The sequence below is a fragment of the Hesperophylax consimilis genome, unplaced genomic scaffold (genome assembly GCF_061612785.1).
Source record: "Hesperophylax consimilis isolate HC1 unplaced genomic scaffold, BYU_Hcon_1.0 scaffold_358, whole genome shotgun sequence".
Lineage (NCBI taxonomy): Eukaryota > Metazoa > Arthropoda > Insecta > Trichoptera > Limnephilidae > Hesperophylax > Hesperophylax consimilis.
Window position 1 is genome coordinate 2,267 of NW_028301513.1, and position 17,162 is coordinate 19,428.

Sequence of the window (17,162 nt, forward strand, 5' to 3'; positions counted from 1 at the left end):
TTCAGACTTACGAAATTTTATGATTTATTTTCGCAAAAATCGAATTTTTTCGAATGACGGACAAAAATAAATTAACAAAAATTATTATTAGTTACTACGTTACCACTTTATGAATGCTCAGTGAACCATATTATTGTGTTCAATTCAAACTGAAGAATTAATCAGATAGTTAGATCAGTTAGGTTAGATTGGGTTGGGTTGGGTTGGGTTGGGTTGGGTTGGGTTGGGTTGGGTTGGGTTGGGTTGGGTTGGGTTGGGTTGGGTTGGGTTGGGTTGGGTTGGGTTGGGTTGGGTTGGGTTGGGTTGGGTTAGGTTAGGTTAGGTTAGGTTAGGTTAGGTTAAGAAAATAGGTTTTTATTTAAATTTGAATGATGTGTCCATATAACAAGTACCCTATAATTCTATAATATATTTCCCCAGTATAATTGGAACAACCAGGGAGCCCGCAAACGAGCATCGAGTTCTCGAGAGCGTGAGCTGAATGAGCGAACTCTCTCCACTGTGCGCGAACCCTCGGAGGGTCGCAGCAGTAAAGGCGGGGTGGCTGTGGCGGTGGTGTCCTCGGACCAGGCGGAGATTGACATGCTGCGGGACCTGCAGATGAGGCGACAGCATCTGGAGAGCCAGGTATGCACACTTGAGAATACTCTTCACATATGAGTACTAATGATTTAAGTCATATACTGCTGATATTTCCGTTGAAACGCCTCCATTTTTCTAATAAAAGCATGTATCGGAAAGTAAGGTTACAAACCTTTTAACGGCAGGACCATTGTTATCACGACTCATTATAAATAAATTAATATCTTTCGTTGGTAATTCAATATTTTAAATTTTGGAAAATAACTGATATTTATTTGTATTTGGTTTATACCCCCATCAGTACATTAGCAACATTATCCGCTTATAGTGATGGTAGTAGGAGTTTTTCTAAATATTTTCAAGTTATTCGTTACTCGGGAATCTTTGTCTTTTTTGTTAGAAAATGTAATGATATATTTTGTATTCTTATCCTGACACGATTCTAACTAGTTTCAGAGTTCGCAGGTGGCAAAAATCCAGAATCTTCACGCGGCGACTTCTTCACTGGCTGACGCCGTCTCTATGCCCCAGACCATAGACAACGTTGGGGCCCTGGGTGGACAGGGGGGACGTGGGGAGGGGGGTAGCCAGGAGGGTGGCCGCGGAGGGTGGGGGGGCTCCGAAGCCAGCGAGGAGGAGGGGGGCACAATTGAGAACACCATCAGACACAAGGTGGCCGCCGTCAATGTGATGAAAGTGGAACTGGAAAGACTGAAAAGTGAGTAAATTAAAGTAATTCACGACGTAGAATCATTCCTATTAGTGTTTAAAAATGCTTGTTCAAGGCATGAAGTCCATAGAGATTATGGTTAATCTGTGGTAGCCTTAAGTAATTAAAAAAAAGTGTTTTCTTAAAATTTTATGTGTACATGGCAAAATGCCGTAGCTTCACTACTATATGCTCCACTTCAAAAACAGAATTGTATTATTAATGGTTTATTTATTTTATGTGTACATGGCAAAATCCCGTAGCTTCACTATTAAATGCTCCACTTCAAAAACAGAATTATATTTTTAATGGTTAATTAATTTTAATTCTTTTTCAGATATGCTAAGGTCTGTGGATTCTATCCAAAACAATTTCGGAATCAATTCAACTTTTGATGAAGAACATGTGTTTCACAATACTCCTCATATTCCTCAAGAAAACCATAATAGAAATCAAAATAGGTACATATTTATCCATTACTCGTGACTGCCGAGATTTTGTTTACCTCTTTCATAAAAATACAATTTAAACACACATTTCCTAGTGGAGACAGGCAACCATTGTTTTGACAAGACAACCTCAGGTGTCCCTATCTTGCTCTACTTTGGCGGCCTCAGTCCATCACTGGCCCAGTCTCTCCTCGCACAGCTTCTGCATCTAAAAAGAGTTTTTTTTTTCCAGAGTTTCTGAATCATCCGTGAACAATGCTCCTCTCTGCAGAACAGACTCATCTTCATCTTCTAAAATAATGAAAGACGGCCAGTCGGGGGCCCAGAACAGTGGCGCCAACTCCAAGAGTCAGAACACTCCTCTGGGATTGTCCAGACTTCAGAATTGCATATCGTCAGGATCCAATAAGTGCACCAATGTCAGTGAGCAAAACCAAACTACAGGCACTGGTGACAGTTTTGGTTCTGGTCTGGCAGTCATCCAGCAGTTGACCCACGAGCTGAAGCAGGCAGCCCAGGGACTGAGCGAAGAGAGAAGGCGCCTGAAACACGCCACCAACAGAGGTACTAATCATTACTATCAGCACAGAAACCTGCATTGCTTTTAAACCATCCCATCTGAAATTATTTACACTGAAACTGACCACAGCAACTGAATTAATTGTTGTAAGAACTTTTACTGAATTTATTGATGTAGTAAAAATAACATAACTCTTTGTTTTTGTATTTATTTAATATAAATTAATTTTTTTTATAAATTTTTATAATATAAAAATAAATGCTTAAGATTTTTGTTGTTTGTTTTTGGGGTGTTATGCCGTGTTGCGCTAACTCCTTCTTTAGCCGACGTTTCGGACAGCGTTGCAGTGTCCATCATCATCTTCGGATCTACCGGATCTGCCCTGTCGGAGGACAAGAAGCGCACCAATAGTCTGAGCGGGGGCAACACCTCCTCCAACACGGTGGTGGGCTACCCGCCCTATGGGGGCCCGGTGGAGCGTCGCCAGCTGGCGCTTAAGGCTGAGCTGGAGGCCAAAAAGAAACAGCTGGAGCGCCTCATGAGCAAGGATGTAAGTCACCCGCACAGATTATAAAACAACAGATTTGGTCTTTATCTACAGTGTTGACTGTCACAGTGTTGAGAACACTTTATACTGAATGTTAAATAATTAAATTAATTGTTGCCTTATGTTAATTGACCAGCATACATCACTCATTCTTTTTTAGTTTCAAATGATCTGTGTGGTAACAATTTCATCATGAAATTCATGTCAAGGGTTCTTAAATATGTAATAATTTTGAAAAGTTAACTCTGTTCAGGAATGGGTTGTGGGTATTGAGGAGACACAAGTTATTAACAATTATTATTAAAACATACACAAAGGAATTTATTATGTCGCCTCACAAGAGCGGCCCTGTCTGTTCTGTACAGTGTAAAGGCAGGGGAACTATGTCGCTACCCGGTTGCTCAGCGTTTTGAGGCCGGTGAATATATATTACAACTTCTTCATTTAGATAGATTGATTTAGATCCATTGCCAATTTTAGTAAGAATAGAAGCAAATATACCGCACAGAGTTTTGGCCGTCGGGCGGAAAGAGCCGACGAGTCATGAGGCTAGCCGAATGAAGCGTCGGTCCATGCTAGTGCGTTGTCCTGTCTTAACGTACTGTGCTACGCAATAGTCAGTTTTACCTCCCCTAGGAGTGCCAAAAGATGTTTCAAATAAAATAAAAACAAAAGCTAACTGGTTATTGTGGAACTTTGCTATTGATAAGGATTCATAAAAACAACCCATTCTCATTTGGCAAATGTCAACACTTTTATCAATGTATGTTACTTGGGGCAATGACCCCATACAACAACAATCCACCTCCTCCCATAGGGGTTTTTATTAGCAACTGGAGCGCCAAGATGTTTACGATAAAATGCATTGAGCGCTGGAGATTTTCATATGTGTGGATTTGAATTTACCTGTGTTCATCAAAAAAATCATATCTCCAAATACTGATCTGTTAACTGTCGTTTAAAGCCAATGAATTTACCTATATTTCTATATTTATCTTAAGTTTGTAGGTTTCATTAAAAAAAAATCATCAAGTTCATAAACGCGTGAATTTCGTCTGATTGTTAACAAAAATGGTTCAAAACTGTACTTCTTACAGCATGTTTGTAAATGTATGTTTACAGTTTAATAATAAAAAAATAATTTTTCAAAAGAAGCAAACACATTGTGACTTGACATTTTAAATAATAAAAAGGGAAACACTTTGTTTACAGTCACTTTATTGAAATTTTTAACGTCTACCGGTTTCGGTACCTCCGTACCATCATCAGGACAGTTATAAAAATACTAACAAATACAGAATAATACACATATATATAAACAAATAGTTGAGAGAGAAAGAGATAAAAAACAGAGAGAGACAGTATCAGTTGTGGGCGGGAAGTGGGGGAGGGGAGTTAGGGATAACAGGAAACATATTTATTATAGGGCTGAACGTTAAATTTAGTTGATTATTGATAATTTCAGCCTTTGAATTGACTGATTTTTTTATTTCCAACGCTTCCAAGTTGTTAAGTCGTAAACCTATCTCATTTTTGTGAAGGACTTTAATACCCGTGTCACGGTTGAAAGTATGATCTTTATTAATTAGATGTTCTGCAAATTCTGAAAATCCCGAACTGGTTAGATATCTTAGGTGTTCTTTTATTCTAGTTTCTATATTGCGTGATGTTTGCCCTATGTAGAATGCTGGGCAATCATTACAACTAATTTTATATACGCCTGAGTGGCTAAGAACATCTTCTTTATCTTTGGCATTAATTAAAAATTTTCCTAGATTATTATTAGTATAATACGCTGGTTTAATTTCTGGGGGGAATTTAACTGTACATGTAGAGGAAAGGTTATTAATATACAAAATTCTTCTCCACTGCTGGTTGGAGTTATTATTGTTGAGAGTTGGTGGACTACTGTAGACGTATTTATTTATGGCAATACATCTTAATTTTTTTGTAAGGATTCTATCAATAAGGCCTATTTCATATCCATTATTAAGTGCTATTAGTTTAATTGTACTTAACTCATTAGCGTAATTAACATTTGATAAAGGAGTAGTGACTAAACGGTGGATCATAGAGTGGAATGCCGAATGTTTGTGGGAAATAGGGTGGTTAGACGTATTATGGATTGTAGTGTCTGTGAAGGTAGGTTTTCTAAAAATATTAAACTGAATTTTATTATCAATAATCGATAATGTGAGATCTAAAAAGTTGAGTGTCGAATTTATGCCTACTTCTAGTGTGAATTGGATCTGTTTATGTAAGGAGTTGAGGAGTAATAGGAAGGAATTAACTTAAAACTAAACGAAAACTAACTTACAACTTAAAACTAACTTACAACTTAAAACTAGGAATTTAGCTGACGCTCTGTACCCGCCCAAATACATATGATATCGTCTACATAGCGTCTCCATAGTAAAATATTTTTTAACAAAGGTGTTTTAAGTTCAAAAATATTGTTTTCAAAATTATTCATAAAAATATCGGCAATAAGTGGACTTGTGGGAGACCCCATCGGTAATCCATCTCGTTGACGGTACATTATATTATTATATTTAAAACTGTTTTGGTTCAAGCAAACATCGATAAGTTGGTTAATATCTTTTGTAAAATCCTTATGTAAGTTAGAACTATTGACTAAATTGCTTATAATATTTTTACATTCTACTACCGGAATACTGGGAAACAAATTCACTACATCAAAAGAAATGAGTTTACAGTTGCTAGGGAGGGTTAAATCTTTCAAGTGGTTGATTAATTCATGGGAATTTTTAATTGTATATTTTGGTTGAAATATATTGGAATCTTTAATTACCTTAGTAAGAAAAGAAGCAATTTTATAATTAGGTGCATTACAACAAGTCACAACCGGCCTAATTGGCCTATTAGCTTTATGTATTTTGACAAACCCATATAACCTGGGGATTTTCGGGTTTTTAGTTAAGAATTTAACCTGGTGATAAGTATCATCTTTGAATATTGGGGTTTTACACTCGTTGAATGTACTTTTAAGGGTTCTCTGGTATTTATTAGTCGGATCTACTTTTAAAATTTCAAAGTTATCAGATTCTAGGATGTCATTAATTTTATGATTATATTCTATCTTGTTCATAATTACAACTGTATTGCCTTTATCAGCTCTGGTTAATATTAAATCTTCTTTCTTCAGTTTTTCACGGATATTTTTGGCGTGTAAGTTTTCTTGATTCTGCTTCGGCTGGAATCTTGGGATAAGGTTTTGTAAGACCTCGGCACTTTTGTAGAGGTAAGGTTTCGGAGATTTATATAACGCTGTTTCCATGTCTACTGCAACGTTTTCCACAGCACTATTGTAATTTTTATTAGTATATTTTAGGTTATATTTTAAACCTTTGGAGAGTAATTCCATTTCTTGTTGGGTAAACTGTGCCGAGGAGAGATTCTGTACACGTTCGTAGAATTTTTGAGATGATGATGTCTCCGGGTTATTGATGTGGGTATTTGATTGGCACAATTTTTTGAGTTTATTTTCCAGGGTTATCCTCTTTTTATAAGCTTTCACTGACGCAAAACTTCTAATTTTGTCATCAAAAAGATCCCATTCTACTGGGTGGAGTTCATGGACTAATTCGGTATGCAATATTTTAATATTTAGTTTTAAGTTATTTCGTTGTAGGTTAGTTTTAAGTTGTAAGTTAGTTTTAAGTTGTAAGTTAGTTTTCGTTTAGTTTTAAGTTAATTCCTTCCTATTACTCCTCAACTCCTTACATAAACAGATCCAATTCACACTAGAAGTAGGTATAAATTCGACACTCAACTTTTTAGATCTCACATTATCGATTATTGATAATAAAATTCAGTTTAATATTTTTAGAAAACCTACCTTCACAGACACTACAATCCATAATACGTCTAACCACCCTATTTCCCACAAACATTCGGCATTCCACTCTATGATCCACCGTTTAGTCACTACTCCTTTATCAAATGTTAATTACGCTAATGAGTTAAGTACAATTAAACTAATAGCACTTAATAATGGATATGAAATAGGCCTTATTGATAGAATCCTTACAAAAAAATTAAGATGTATTGCCATAAATAAATACGTCTACAGTAGTCCACCAACTCTCAACAATAATAACTCCAACCAGCAGTGGAGAAGAATTTTGTATATTAATAACCTTTCCTCTACATGTACAGTTAAATTCCCCCCAGAAATTAAACCAGCGTATTATACTAATAATAATCTAGGAAAATTTTTAATTAATGCCAAAGATAAAGAAGATGTTCTTAGCCACTCAGGCGTATATAAAATTAGTTGTAATGATTGCCCAGCATTCTACATAGGGCAAACATCACGCAATATAGAAACTAGAATAAAAGAACACCTAAGATGTCTAACCAGTTCGGGATTTTCAGAATTTGCAGAACATCTAATTAATAAAGATCATACTTTCAACCGTGACACGGGTATTAAAGTCCTTCACAAAAATGAGATAGGTTTACGACTTAACAACTTGGAAGCGTTGGAAATAAAAAAATCAGTCAATTCAAAGGCTGAAATTATCAATAATCAACTAAATTTAACGTTCAGCCCTATAATAAATATGTTTCCTGTTATCCCTAACTCCCCTCCCCCACTTCCCGCCCACAACTGATACTGTCTCTCTCTGTTTTTTATCTCTTTCTCTCTCAACTATTTGTTTATATATATGTGTATTATTCTGTATTTGTTAGTATTTTTATAACTGTCCTGATGATGGTACGGAGGTACCGAAACCGGTAGACGTTAAAAATTTCAATAAAGTGACTGTAAACAAAGTGTTTCCCTTTTTATTATTAAATAAAAAAATATATATTTTAACAGTTTTTTTTTAGTATTATTTTTATTTAAATAAAATGTAGAATGTACTTACGAAAACTTCAAAAATTATTTGTTTTTCACTTGACATATTATTTTTCAAACATAATTTATCAGACCAAAGTTTATCCTAGAATAATAAAAATTCTCTATTATCTATTTCTATAATTTTAAATTGGATTAATAATCATATAATTTACAATATTACACCTTTTATTTAAGGACAATGCACATACTGCACCGAAAAAGTAAATTTTTTGTGCAAATTAAAACTCGCTTTCACATTTTTTAAAATTTTAAATAACTTTAAATAAGCAGAGAATTTAATAACAAATACATTGATACATGATACATAACAAAATTTGTGTAAAATAAACATTCACAGGAATTTTTAACGCGACAACATACCGTCAAAAAAAAAAACTCTTCACTGAGATAATTTGTTTAGCTTTATGTATTTACTGGTGACCAGATAACTCATCAAAATGACAATTCAACACACCTATAAAAAGTGTTTTAAAGTCATTAGTGATGAAACAAAAACTAGGTTAAATAGTTACACATATGTAAACTATTTAACCTAGTTTTTGTTTCATCACTTTTCATAACTTTATAACACTTTTTATCGGTGTGTTGAATTGTCATTTTGATGAGTTATCCATGGAACCGTATTTACTAGAGAAACGAGACATCTATTGATAATCTGTGAAACTACTAGCTGTGTAATACTGTTAGCTTTGTGAATATCCAAGTTGCAAACACGTGGGAACTTTTTAAATAATTCCTATAAATGTTTTAATATATCTCTTTAAATTGGCCTTAGGCTAGCGTGCGCTCGCGTGTGTTGCGAATTGGACAAAATATGGCCAAAAACACTCCAGTGGCTAAAAATATTGCCCGATTTGCATTGAGTTGATGGTATTTTTAATCCCAAACTAATATATATTAATTTGATTGGCAGGTGGACCACAGGACCAACCAGCAGTCCCTCGCCTTGGATCAATCCGCTGTGTCCAAGCCGACCCCTTCTGGGGCTGAGGAGGCAGCGTCCATGGGGCTCCCTGGGGGGGCGGGGCTCCCGGGGCCCCCCGCTGCTGAGGATGACTGCGCCTGCTCTGCGCTGACCATGCGAACCGACATTGATAATAGGTACTCGAGGTATGTGGCGTTTAAATACCGGCAATTTTAGCAATTTATGATCTCTGCAGAATTTCTTATGGGGCATGTAAGACTACCATTCAACTAGTATCTGGTAAGTATGTATGCATTCATCCAAAATACAACAACACTAGTTGCCCATCATAACAGAATAGGGGAGAAATAAGAATTTTTAGGTTTTGAAAAATTGTTGAATAATTTCCTGGGATTGATAAAAGTTCTTTCATAAGTTTAGTATCTCACATTTCTATAATTGTCTAAAATCACTTCAAATTTAGCATTAAACTTTTGTTTGTTGTGTCTTTCAACTAATATTCATCAGCGGTTGAGAACCATGCTTTATGGAACTCAGTAAATTTTTAAATTTTAGAAATTAACTCCTCAGGCTAATTTGTTTGCTTTTGGAAACAGCTCATATAAATCGTTTTGTCTCCCTTACTGTCATGGTGAGAAATATGATCTAAACAGTGTTAGAAAGAGAAAACACCTTGCTTTATTTTTAAATCTAGAAGTTAACCATAGAAAACTTAAAATGTGGACCTCAATGGAACCAAAGTTTCCGATCGCAATTCGAAAAAATGTATGAAACTTTGTGAATTTTTCATTCATTATTTTTATATGAACGAAAAAAAAAGTGAGGTGACTGTAACATATATAATACATTTTCCTAGGTGACCGGGTATCTCATCAAAATGACAGGTCAACATACCTACAAAAAGTGATATAAAGTCATGAAAAGTGATGAAACAAAAACTAGGTTACATAGGATAGGTAACTACAATAAGATGTGTTATTTTGATATTCAAAGAAACTTTTCCCGTAAAAGATCAATGGTTTCGTTGCTTGTGTGGCACGTAGCGCCGTCTTGTTGAAATTAAACGTTGTCCAGATCAATACCATCCAATTCCGGTCATAAAAAATCATTAATCATCTCTCGATAGCGCAATCCATTCACCGTAACTGTTGCTCCAGCCTCATTTTCGAAAAAGTAAGATCCAATGACTCCGCCGGACCATAAACCGCACCAAACAGTCACACATTGAGGATAGAGAGGCTTTTCAACAATAACTCTTGGGTTTTCCGAGCCCCAGATGCGACAATTTTGCTTGTTGACGAAGCCACCGAGGTGGAAATGGGCCTCATCACTCAAGATGATTTTTCGATGGAAATCTAATAATTAATAATAGTGAATTTTAATAATTTCAATGCGTTGTTGAAGCGTGTATCGTTCCATTTTTATTAATGGCGTAATTTCTACTTGTCAAATGTCAAAAAATAACAGCTTAAAAGTAACATCTACCGAAATAGCGTGCTATTCAAAATAACACCTCTTATTGGAAAACCCTATATTTAACCTACTTTTTGTTTTATCAATTTTTAAAGGTGTGTTTAATTGTCATTTTGATGAAATATCATGGAACCATTTTCATGTGTGTTTTTATTTTTAATCGTTAACAGTAATTTTAGTTATAAAAAACGTAAGGTGAGCCATTTTTAAAACTTTTTTACTTTTGCGTTATAAATTTTAATATTTCAAAAATTATGTTTGTTTCTAATAACAACATTTGTAAGTGTATTTAATCACCTTTCAAAAACAATATTTAGTTTCAGAAATATTCCATTTAATTGGATTTTATAGCAAAGCGATAATACTCTGACCTTCTGCCAAAATATACCAGAGGCCTGGGGGGTTAATTGTATTGTCATTTAAACTACATAAATTAATATATTCTTACGCTACTTATGTTTGCAGGCCATTAGTATATAAATCGCATTATTGAGTGATTTTAAGAAATCTTAAACAATAATAATTATAGGAATGTTGAGTTAAGTGCCTTTTCACTGAAGAATATGACATATAAGAAGGTTGAGGTATTAATACATATTATGTCATCTGTTAGTCATCCTTTAGCATTGGTATGATATATTTTAATTATAATTAATATGCACCATCATGAGATGTGCAAGTGCAGTTTAGTGGAATAAATGTACATCTTGTCCGTCTTAATCATCTTCTATTTGAAATGTGTTTTTACTAACTAAAATCTTAAGTTCTTTCTCCTTCTGAACTTTAATCTATTAAATCTGGTTTCTTTAGTTAAAAACTTATAAAGTTCAAATTTTTAGTATTTATTGGTTATTCAGTTTATATTTTTAATTCACGTGATGTACCAAGTATTTGCAAGTTGTAAGTTCCACTTTTAAAAATGCCCTGTAAAAGTAAGTCATTATAATGTATGCACATTTCAAATGTAGAAAAAAAACGATATTGTCTGCTTATAATATGTTATATTTTTGGGTTTACAATTGCTTGTCTGGTTTTGAAAAGATTCTTTTTTTTAATTTGTTGATTTCCTCAACACATCAGTTCCAATGTTGAAAAGTTCACTCTCTCCTGACTTACAAAAAAAAAATGTGTTGTTTAATTGACTGAGCGCAGTGAAGTCCTTTTTTAACTCGACCATTTGGCATTTAAAAAATTGTAAATTTGTTTGTTACATTCCGGTTCAAGATGGTTGCCATGCTAGTACTACCATAAAAAAACCACCCATTAGATTGATAACTCCATGCTTTATGCATGAAACAAATTGGCCCTCTATTTAACCATAGATATTCCAATATTTAGACACACTTTATGCGTGCAACTGTTCTATATCATACACCATCGGCGAGGATAGAGGAAACTCGAAAAAAAAGGTGCGGCCATAGACAATAAAATTCTCATTCCAAGCCTATCCTATTCAATAAATAGCCTTACATATTATTTTAAAAATAAAAATATTTGAATTTCAGAATGTTCCCTCACGACAACCAGACTCTATCTGACAAAGTACTGTCCTGCGAAAAAGAGCTTTAAATTATCTTTTTTTTATACCTCATTTACTTAGGACAATCAATCAAATTGTATCAAACCACTCAGCCTCCAACAGTTTTTCCATAGATTTTCAGAGTTGTTCATTGGTGGATGTGGTTAAATTATGTGATGTCACAAGCCATGGAGATTACTGTATCTTTTCTTCGATTCAAATTTTCTATCGGAGTTATACCCTTCTGGATACTGCATGATCGTGGTTCATTCTATGATTATGGTACCTACTTACCTGCCTGAAGAAAGTTGCTAAAAAGAATTGGTGACATTTCTTTGGAAAAATTGTATAATTCCTTATTTGAAATTTAAAAAATATATAAAATATCCATGGTTTGCAATTAAGTAGGTAGGTATTTAAGTATCTACTTACAAATCTTACCCCATTTCAGAGTAAATTTTGGATTTAATTTATAAAATAAACTAGTAAATTAAGTTTAAAAAATTTAGTTTGTTGAAAAGTTCGTCATTTGCAGTGACCAAGATGACGATGAAGCCTACTTGTCTTCATCCCGGAACCAGCTGAACATCAACCAGCTCAGCGGAGAACCTTCTCACAAGCTGCCATCCAGAGGTTCATCTATTGACAACTTCAAGGTACAGATATTGCCTTTTATACTTGATTGAAATTATCATATTGATTAAAACACCCAGTCGTAATAATTTTTATTACTTAATTTAAGTCAAATCGGTTAAAGTAACCAGTTTGGAATCGGTCAAATGTTATAAGAGGGCTGCTGTAAGAATATTATAAAACGATATTAGAATTGTAATATATTATAGTGTATGGCTTGTTTGTGTACTTGCTGTACTTGGGTGGTGCACCCGTCCACTATAAAAATGTATGGACAATTTAACATAAAGTAAGATAAAATTGAGCTTACTTTCTTTTCTAATTGGTTTACCTCTTCACTTATAAGCGGACAATATCGATTTACCAATCACGGTTCCGTCAAAAAACTATCATTAGGATCAGTGGCGGCCGCTGCCCTAAAAGGGTGGTGGTTCACTGACAATCCAAAATAAAAACAATATGACAAAAAGATTATGGGTAAAAATAATTATTCCACCTACCTTATTTGTAGATAAGGTCTATTCTACGTTGTTTGTGAAGAGCAAAAACTTCTATCACTTTCGAAGTGAAATTTGGGATTGTTTGCAAATTTTTTTTTTCAATACTAAGTACAGATAAAGCATTCAAACGGTCTTGACTCATCGTGTTTCGCAAGAATGATTTAATTCGTTTTAGGGTAGAAAAACACCTTTCGCTTTCCACAGATGTCATAGGTATTGTACATATTATTTTTAAAAGCTTCACACACTCCGAAAACGACTCGACTAAATTATTTTTATAAAAAAGTTGCAAGATTGCCACTGCACCATCGGCGTTAGAGAAATCATCTCTCCCGTATATAGCACATAGTTCATTTTTCAATTTAAATTTATCTAAAAAGATGTAGGTACGTGTTCACTGTTTCATTGAAATCACTTTGAGGAAAGTTTTCTTTATATTGAGTAAAGCGTTCACAATCAAATAATTTTGATGCTAATAAATGGTTAGTAAACTCGAATCTGTCTTTGATCTGTTGTAAGAGAATATCACATACTTCGATGCAAGTTGCATAGTTCACCGTTTTATTTCTTTTTGCTTTGGGCTCACCTGTTTGGTCTATGGAATCACGAACTGTCTGAATGCATTTTTCAAATTGATATATATATATTTCTTAATCATGATGGTATCCAAAGAGCGTGATTGTAATTGTTGAAACAAAATGTCACAATGGGGTAAAATCTTGTTGAAGAAACCTAACCAATATATAAACTGTTCATCCTTAAGATAATGCAATAACATACTGGCCTGGTTTATAGTATTCGAATCATTATTATTTTGGTCTAAAATAGTTTCCATACATTGTATCAACAATTCTGAGTACGCCGAAACAGTTCTCACAGTTTTTATGTTGAAATTCCATCTTGTTGGTGGGGCAGAAGGGATTTTCTTTTTCATTACATCGTTTAACACGTTCATTCGTTTAGGAGACCTCGAAAAAAATTGGAAATGCGTGAAGATGTGCGAAAAACGTTTTTATTACATTGCTTTGTGAAACACTTTTTTCGACTATCAAATTCAGCTGATGAGCATAGCAATGAACATAATTAGCAAATGGAAAATCAGCCTTAATTTTTGCTTGAACCCCTCCAACCCTTCCACTCATAACTGAGGCTCCATCAAAGCATTGAGCTATCAATTTATTTGAACTGATGTTCAAACCTTGAAGTTCTTCAGAGATGGCTTTATACAAACCGTCAGCGCAGTGCGAGGTTGGAATTAAATATTTCCAAAAGCGTTCATAAATATGGCCCTTCCATTCATATCCGATGATCAAAACCATTTGCGTCGTCGTAGAGACATCTGTAGTTTCATCTGCTTGAATCGCAATAAATTCACATTCCGTAATTTGTCGTTTCACTTCTGTGCTGTATACTTCCATTATAGAATCCAATATGTCATTTTGAAATAGTCTTTGATGTCCCTTTAAAAACAGTGGCACTATCTAAATGTTGTTTTAATACTGCATCTAATTCTGCTACGAAATCTATTAAGCCGCGAAATACACCAGGATTTATCGAATCAAGGGTTTCGTCGTGACCACGCAATGCCAATTCGAATGCTCCACAAAATATGACACAATCTATTAATTTAGACAATATATATCTATTTTTGTCAACCATTGCATTATGTTGTTAAGTTTGCTCACGGTATCCAGAATCCAACTGTTGACGAATGTCAACTGTACCTAAAACGGCTAAACTCATAACATTTTGTAAATGTAAAGTAGATGAATTGTGCTTTTTCAACTTCTCTGATAGATGCGTTAAATCATTAATCCCACTCAACGTCCAAGTTGAATCTCCACCAAACACAAGACACGGAAAACAAAAAAAGCGATTAACTTTGTCACAACCACACAACCAAAAAGCTTTATCATAAAGTTTTTTGTCAAACACTCGAGTAAAAGCTCTTGATTTGGATTTACAATCTTGCTTAATCACGAGCACTGGACGAGGTGGACCAGAATTTTTAATTAATAATTTATTTTCAAACAAACTGTTATTATTTCTTATATATTCGACACTGATTACACTCATTTTTATTTCTTATAAAGTTACAAATTAAAAGGATTAAGTTCTGTATTTAGCTTGATCAAATTACTCGATAAATCAATACCAAAACAATGACAATAATTACGTCACGGCTCGCGATAACGACGGTAAATTATGATCTGTGACATGTGACATGTGTCATCTGTGATCTATTGTCCAATATCGAGTTCGAAGTTCGACGAACTTCGGATGTCTCCGTGTAACCTCGGGTCAAGGCTCATAAATCGGTAATCTTCGGAAATGATCGGGTTATCTCGGCGCCGTGTGACACACGGGAATTAGCTAACTCCTGGTACAAATGGGTAGATTGAGGCGCTCGCAGTGTTTTAAAAAATACATACAAAAACGTATTTTCATCCGTTTGCAAATCTGTGTACACGGCGCGGCGGATTGGCGCCGCGCAGCGGCCATACTTTATACTTGGAGAGATTAAAATCGCTCTCCTTGATAATATTCATTGCATTGTATTGGTAAGTAATATTTTTAAATGATTTTTATAGATTTTATAGTCTTCAGTAAGATATTATAAATTAATTTTAGCCATTACAATTTAGATAGTGCTGCACACGAACGCACTATGCGACCAGCCGCCACTGATTAGGATCCCACATAAAGACATATAATAATGGTTTAAACCTACACATTTGAAAAGTTGATATAAATTTTTTCTTATATCCAGGACACCAGCTATTTCGGCGATTCCACACAGTCATTGGACGGATCCTTCACTTCCCAGAGCATGAAGCACATCAAGCCCGGCAGCAGCAAGCAGCACAATCGGGAGCCGGCCCTGGCCCGCACGCTGATGGACCTGTCCCAGGAGATGCAGGAGCAGCGGGTCAAGGGGCAGGGGGAGCCGCCGCCCCAACCCATGCCCGACTGCTTCCTGACGCTGCCCGTCAGTAACAACGGGGGCACAGGGAGGAACAAGGTGACGCTTGAGACCAATTCTTCTTTCTTCATTGCCGAGGATTGCGAACACTTCAAATTCCACGGTGGACAAGGCTCCTCCATGGAGCCAATACAGATACCACCAACATTCTGGTGGTATTTGATCATTCCTTGAGATTAATATGGAATACCTACATAATTAATTAATAATTTTCGGAAGTTTTTCTCTTTTTAGTCTTTTTGAGAGATATTTCTATAAAATTCATGCTATCTCATTTTGTTTTACGATGAGATATATGATTTACATGTGGTTAACCTTTCCTCATCTGTGGTGTGTATTTACTACACATTGCTTCTAATATCTTTAATAACTCTATAAATATAATAAATTCTGGGTTCAGATTTTAGGTATTCCTCCGTTATACATTTATGCACTGAATTAAAAAATAATATTTAACATAGTTTTCAAATTCAATTAAAAATCAGAGTTTTTTGTAAGAAATCGGGAGCAAATATACCAATACATTCAACCGTGTGCCATTGCTACGCGAAGAGTGCGCGAGGAAATGACACGCTATTGATGTCCCGCTTTACTTCGCTATGCGTGCACATGAGAAATCCACTTGTCCCCAGTTCTATTTTTCTATTTAGACCATCGATACCTACGGCCGCATTGTGTAGCTTCGTCTCGTGACCAACTTGTGCAGGGGTACTAAAGTGAATCATTATTTCCGTTCGATAATTAAATTAATAATTTTTTGTAAGTACTTTTTCATTTATTTCCGAATACTGTGTTATACTATTACCTTATATTATAGTATTGAAAAGTGTGTATTACGTAACTATTTATTTGTGCGCTTTCGTCATTTAATCATTGATCTAAGATTTATTTTTGAATATTTATTTCACATTTTTTTCTTATTCGTTTTAATATTCAGTTAAGCAATACTGCATTTTACATTATTTACAAAAACCCTTCAATTTTCAGGAAGAATAATGACTGACAGAAATTCAACAGAAGAAGAGATAGCGCAAGAACTTGATTATGATAGTGATATTGAGTTTGAAATGAACAATGACATATCAGATACTGAAGATTTGGTTGAACATTTAGAAGAATCAGACTCGGAATCGACTAGTGAAAATGAAGACGAGGGAGAAATACTAGTTTCAAAACACGGATTCGAATGGAGTGTATTACCACCATCATCATCGAGACGTCGGCAATGCAATATTGTCAATGAAACTTCCGGCCTGAAAAATGGTAGTTTATTATCTAACACAATAAGAGAAATGTTTGCTTTATTTATAAGCGCAGATATGGTGACAGAAATATGCCAAGAAACGAATTGTCAATTGAGGCGTTTACCCGGGAATATGATTGAGCAATTATCCGAAGATGAATTATATGCTTTCATCGGTATAATGCTTGCTT

General features: G+C 34.9%; 1 protein-coding gene across 1 annotated transcript; it reads left to right on the forward strand.

Moving 5' to 3' along the window:
• The first annotated feature begins 338 nt into the window (after nt 1-338).
• Nucleotides 339-15,902, forward strand: LOC149408396 (uncharacterized). The gene is made up of 8 exons (XM_089650630.1): nt 339-627; nt 1,039-1,300; nt 1,629-1,752; nt 1,973-2,304; nt 2,584-2,810; nt 8,609-8,805; nt 12,148-12,268; nt 15,516-15,902. The coding sequence occupies exons 1-8, from the start codon at nt 583-585 to the stop codon at nt 15,900-15,902; spliced, it is 1,695 nt and encodes a 564-aa protein (XP_089506756.1). The 5' UTR covers nt 339-582.
• The last annotated feature ends 1,260 nt before the right edge of the window (nt 15,903-17,162 follow it).